Source organism: Cygnus atratus, chromosome 1 (assembly GCF_013377495.2).
Source record: "Cygnus atratus isolate AKBS03 ecotype Queensland, Australia chromosome 1, CAtr_DNAZoo_HiC_assembly, whole genome shotgun sequence".
In the NCBI taxonomy this organism is placed as follows: domain Eukaryota; kingdom Metazoa; phylum Chordata; class Aves; order Anseriformes; family Anatidae; genus Cygnus; species Cygnus atratus.
Window position 1 is genome coordinate 102,921,134 of NC_066362.1, and position 5,924 is coordinate 102,927,057.

At 53.0% G+C, this 5,924-nt stretch overlaps 1 protein-coding gene across 1 annotated transcript; it reads left to right on the forward strand.

The window, feature by feature from the left end:
• The first annotated feature begins 2,221 nt into the window (after window positions 1-2,221).
• Window positions 2,222-5,613, forward strand: LOC118247779 (uncharacterized). Its single transcript, XM_050711677.1, is given in 2 exon segments — window positions 2,222-2,306; window positions 4,928-5,613. Coding segments are annotated over 2 exon segments (771 nt in total).
• The last annotated feature ends 311 nt before the right edge of the window (window positions 5,614-5,924 follow it).

The following is a 5,924-nucleotide window of genomic DNA, read 5'->3' on the forward strand; positions in this document are numbered from 1 at the left end:
TAGAAGTGTCATTGTATGCAGATGTCCCTGGGCAGAGCGTAGGGAGTATTAAACCTTAACACTGTAAAAGATCTCTCGAAGGCTTTATCGCTGGGAAAAAGCTAAAAAATTGACGTAACTGGTGGGCAGAAATTGGCTATTTTAGTGTAGAAGTCACTAGACTTGAGATCAGAGTGTTATTGTTCCCAGAATCGCTGTAGTTCCCAGAATTTCCTTCAGAGGGTGAAGGAGAAGGAATTGGACTTCTAAGATAAGCATTTTCTTTCTCCGTGTGTCCTGTTTATAATTGCCTGTAGGAGAAAGATCAATAAAGTTTTCTGTTTAAGCACAACGAAACAACTGGGCATCTCTGAAGGGAATGTAGCATCCCTGGATGCTCTCAGTGTCACCTGCTGCCATCTTCTGGTCGTCGTGCCGCAAACAGCTCACAGAGGTTCGCGTGGGACAAGGTTTTCCCCCGAGCTGTAACCGTGAGCAATGCCATCCACTTCGTATTTCAGAACACCCGTAATGCTCTCTGCCTTTCTTTGAGGGCTCTGCATGCAGACTTTTAAGATTTTTTTTTTTCGTTTATTTCTTTTCCCCTCCATAATGATTAGTAAAACGGGAAGTCTTAACCCCCGTGCCCCAGATTGGAAGGGGGTTCATTTTCCCAGAGCAGATGGTCAGGTCCCAGCTTTCTTATATGGAGAAGTAGCACTGTCTTCCTACTGTCACCCTATTGTGCTTTTTACTTACTCTGAAGCTACTTTTTGACAAACAGACACACAGACACAGACACAGACACAGATTTCTAGGTTGGAAGAGACCTCAAGATCATCGAGTCCAACCTCCGACCTAACACTAAGTACTCCACTAAACCATATCGCTAAGCTCTACATCTAAACGTCTTTTAAAGACCTCCAGGGATGGTGACTCCACCACCTCCCTGGGCAGCCCGTTCCAATGCTTAATAACCCTTTCGGTAAAGAAGTACTTCCTAACATCCAACCTAAAACTCCCCTGTCGCAACTTTCGCCCATTCCCCCTCGTCCTGTCACCAGGCACGTGGGAGAATAGACCAACCCCCACCTCGCTACAGCCTCCTTTAAGGTAACTGTAGAGAGCGATAAGGTCGCCCCTGAGCCTCCTCTTCTCCAGGCTGAACAAGCCCAGCTCCCTCAGCCGCTCCTCGTAAGACTTGTTCTCCAGACCCCTCACCAGCTTGGTCGCCCTTCTCTGGACTCGCTCAAGCACGTCCATGTCCTTCCTGTAGCGAGGGGCCCAAAACTGAACACAGTACTCAAGGTGCGGCCTCACCAGAGCCGAGTACAGGGGGACAATCACCTCCCTAGGCCTGCTGGCCACACTGCTTCTTATACAAGCCAGGATGCTGTTGGCCTTCTTGGCCACCTGAGCACACTGCTGGCTCATATTCAGCCGACTATCAACCAATACTCCCAGGTCCTTCTCTGCCAGGCAGCTTTCCAGCCACTCATCTCCCAGCCTGTAGCGCTGCTTGGGGTTGTTGCGCCCCAGGTGCAGGACCCGGCACTTGGCCTTGTTGAACTTCATACAGTTGACCTCAGCCCATCGCTCCAGCCTATCCAAAAAAAAAAAAAGACATGCTAGGCCTGCAGCGGGATGGGAGAGACATCAGCGAGGGGCACAAACCAGCCAGGAGCACGGCGAAGGCTCCTGCCCGCCCAGGCTGCCTGGGAGGAGTCAGTCCTGGGGGCAGCCGGCGGCTGCCGGCTCAGTGCGCTCAGTTCTGTGAGAGCTGGGGCAAAAGCGCAGTTTCAGACCTTTATCTTCCCAACAGCAAGAAACTCGCAATAACCTTAACAGACAAGAGACCTTGATGGCAATTCAAGAACAGCATTTTGATGTCTGCTGTTGCATATGAAAACTCCTACAATATTGAGTCTTTTACCTGAGCTGTTTGAATTGTGTGACCTTGGGAATCCTGACTATGAATTTTAAACATAGATCTCTATTTTTCAATATGCTAAAGAAATCCAGGAAAACCAAATCCAATGGATCTGTAAAATACTGCCATCCAAACACTTCTTATGCTAAGAGGTTCCTGTCGTTCGAGAGAAGACCATGTAGTCAGAGACCTCAATTCATGGAGCCCTTGCAAGCAGCAATGCCACAAAAGCAGCATACTTCATAGATACTAATTTGGATCCATGACTGCTTACAGAGATGGAAGCTTTAAAAATCACATGGCATTGATGCTATGAACTCAGGGAGACTGGAAATCAACAAGAATTTGCTATCAATACCAGTAGACAAATATAAAATTGAACGCATTCCTGCCAGTGGTACGGGCATCTGAAAACACTCTGTTTCTGAAGTGACCTCATGCATGAAGGAGAGTCGACTTCCCATCATCTCAGAGAGTGGTTCTAAAACTCCACAACTACAGCAAATGCAATATTCTCAGAACAGAAACAAACAAACAAACAAACACAAAGATCCACAAGGATCATCAAGTCCAACTCCTGGCACCGCACAGGTCTGCCCAAAAGTTTAGACCATGTGACTAAGTGCACAGTCCAATCTCTTCTTAAATTCAGACAGGCTTGGTGCAGTGACTACTTCACTGGGGAGCCTGTTCCAGTGCGCAACCACCCTCTCGGTGAAGAACCTCTTCCTGATGTCCAGCCTAAACTTCCCCTGCCTCAGCTTCACACTGTTCCCACGGGTCCTATCACTGGTGATAACAGAGAATAGGTCATCTGCCTCTCCACTCCCTCTCGCGAGGAAGTTGTAGACTGCGATGAGGTCCCCCCTCAGCCTCCTCTTCTCCAGGCTGAACAGGCCCAGTGACCTCAGCCGCTCCTCATACGTCTTCCCCTCTAGGCCCTTCACCATCTTCGTTGCCCTTCTCTGGACACTCTCCAACGGTTTAATGTCCTTTTTGTACTGTGGTGCCCAGAACTGCACACAGTACTCGAGGTGAGGCCGCACCAGCGCAGAGTAGAGTGGGACAATCCCTTCCCTCGACCGACTAGCGATGCCGTGCTTGATGCACCCCAGGATACAGTTGGCCCTCCTGGCTGCCAGGGCACACTGCTGGCTCATATTCAACTTGCTGTCAAGCACAACCCCCAGACCCCTCTCTGCAGGGCTGCTCTCCAGCGTCTCATCGCCCAGTCTGTACGTATAGCCAGGGTTGCCCCGTCCCAGGTGCAGGACCCGGCACTTGCTTTTGTTAAACTTCATGTGGTTGGTGATCGCCCAGCTCTCCAATCTGTCCAGATCTCTCTGCAAGGCCTTTCCACCCTCACCCGAGTCCACAACTCCTCCAAGTCTAGTGTCGTCGGCAAATTTGCTCAGAACACCTTCTAGTCCTACATCCAAATCATTTATAAAAACATTGAAGAGGACTGGCCCTAAAATGGAGCCTTGAGGGACCCCACTAGTGACCATCTGCCAGCCAGATGTGGCCCCATTTACCACAACCCTTTGAGCCCTGCCCGTCAGCCAATTGCTCACCCATCGTATGATGTTTTTGTTTAGCTGTATGCTGGACATTTTGTCCAGTAGGATCCTATGGGAAACCATGTCAAAAGCTTTGCTGAAGTCCAAAAAGATCACATCAGCTGGTTTCCCTTGATCGACTAGATGGGTGATCTTATCATAAAAGGAAATCAAATTTGTTAGGCAGGACCTACCCCTCATGAACCCATGTTGGCTGGGACCAATGACTGCAAGTGACTGAGTTGGAAGTGTGAAGCCCACTTTGGGCAATGTGAGCAGGGGGACTACCTAAACAGTGATTAACTGACACCTTGGTATGAGTTTCTTAGTTTAATAAAAATGAAAATAATAATAATAACATCAACTACAACAACAACAAAAAGTGCCACCTGGCAAGCTCCCTGTCTTGCTACGAAAACCCAAGAAGGCTGAACTTGCAGAAATCACAAATAAAGGTCTCTGAAAATTTTCAGTCTTGAAGGAAGGCACTTGAAGAGACCTCGGGATCCACATCCAGGCAGAGCACGTTGCCTGCATTGCCTCTGGAGTGAAGTACAGCAGACACAGTGCCCCAGCCAACAATATCCTGCAGGTGTTCTTGAGATGTTCTCGAGGCATTTCTCCCTCACAGCCCTGCCCAGACGAACCTGTCCCAGGCAGCCACACCCCAGGGACCTGTTTCTTGCTTAGCCACAGCAGGCGTCGGGCTGGGATTGGCATTCCTTCCGTCTGGGTCACTCTCCACCTTGACATGCCCAACAGGGAAGGAGAGGGAAGGGGAAGAGAACGAGGAACCGGAAGATGTAAGAAAAGTACGTGGAAGGCTAGGGAAAATGCGGGCTTTGGTTGGAGGGAAATGCCGAGAGCATTGGGACTGTTGAGCCTGGAGGAGGTGCAGTGAGGTCACCCTGAGAGGTTGTGGAGTCTCCAGCTGCGGAGTTCTTCCAAACCCAACCGGACCCAGGCCGGGGCAACCTGCTGTAGCTGACTCTGCTTGAGCAGAGGGTGGTCTGGATGAGCTCAGAAGGCTACTTGTGACTTCAGAGGTCCTGTGGCATGGCCCCGTGATCCTGAGACATGGGGAAGGGCAAGGGGAGGGAGGTTCTCTCCCCAGGAGTGGAAATGAGGGTTTGGGCTGGAGGCGGGAGGCAGCCTTTGATGCAGAGAGGTCACAGGGCAGGGCCAGGCTGGAGAGCAGGGAGGAGGCTCATCCTGGCAAGGCCAGGTGTGGGGACAGCCTCTTCCATAGCAATGGGAGGAGCAGGAGCAGGGTGGTCCCTGAGCCCCCTGCTGTGTGAGGTCACAGGCAGGGGGGTGAGGTCACAGGGGGATTCCTGCCTACTGGTCCCCTCCAGGGGATAAAGGACCAGAGCCTGCGCTGGAGAGGGCCTGGTCCGGAGCCCATCTCCAGAGGGGTGGGCACTGGGCAGTGCACGTGGAGCCACCCTGCTACACGCAGCGCTCGGACAGGCCGGCAAGGACGGGCACAGGCACGGGCAGGGGCACGTAGGGCCTGTGGACGGAAACCAACGGCGAGGGCCAACAAAGACAGCAAGAGCAGGGGCAAGGCAGTCAGGACACAGGGAGATCCGCCCGCGCAGCCTGGAGACACCTCGGGATTGAGCCGCGAGCAGCATGTCCGGAGCAGAGGAGGTCTGCGCGGTGCCTGAGCAGGAGCGGGAGCCTGAAGCGACGTGCTCTGGGGGCCCCTCCACAGGCAGGGGAGCAAAGGCCAAGAAGAGCCGCTCCTCCCGCTCCTCCCGGGCTGGGCTGCTCTTCCCTGTGAGCCGCATAGACAGGCAGCTGCGCAGAGGCCACTTCGCCAAGCGCCTTGGAGCCAGGGCCCCCGTCTTTCTGGCTGCTGTGCTGCAGTGGGTGACGCACAAGACCATGGACATGGCTGGGAAGATTTCCAAGAAGAGCAACCAACAGCGCATTTCCCCGGGCCACTTGCAGATGGCTGTGCGGAACAGCTCTGCGCTCAAGCAGCTCCTGCTAGGCAAGCCCAGGCACCACAGCAGGGCTGTCCCCCACAGCCAGCGCGTGGCCTCACCCTCCAAAAAGAAGAAGGCCAAGGATAGGAGGAGAAGGCGCAGGCAACGGGCTGCACCTGCCCATGCCACCGCTGCTGTCGCTGCCAAGTGAAAACAGACATTCCTGTCCCAGACCAGCATGGCAAGGGCTGTCCTGTTTGCCCGGCTCTTGACAAATCCACCGCTCTGGTCTAATGGTCCAATAAAAGCCCTTGAAATGCCATGTTGTGCCTGGGGCATGCCTTGTGGATGCTAGGCAGTGAAGTGGGGAGAGGGAGGATGGGGGACAGCAAGGAGGGGACACCCCGCCAGTGGACTGCTTTGTTAAACAGTGACATCTGGCAGTGTCGCAGCGGGGAAGAATCTGTGGAGGAATTGCTCAGGGTCCCAATCTGCCTTTCAGCATTTTGCCAGCAGCTGAGC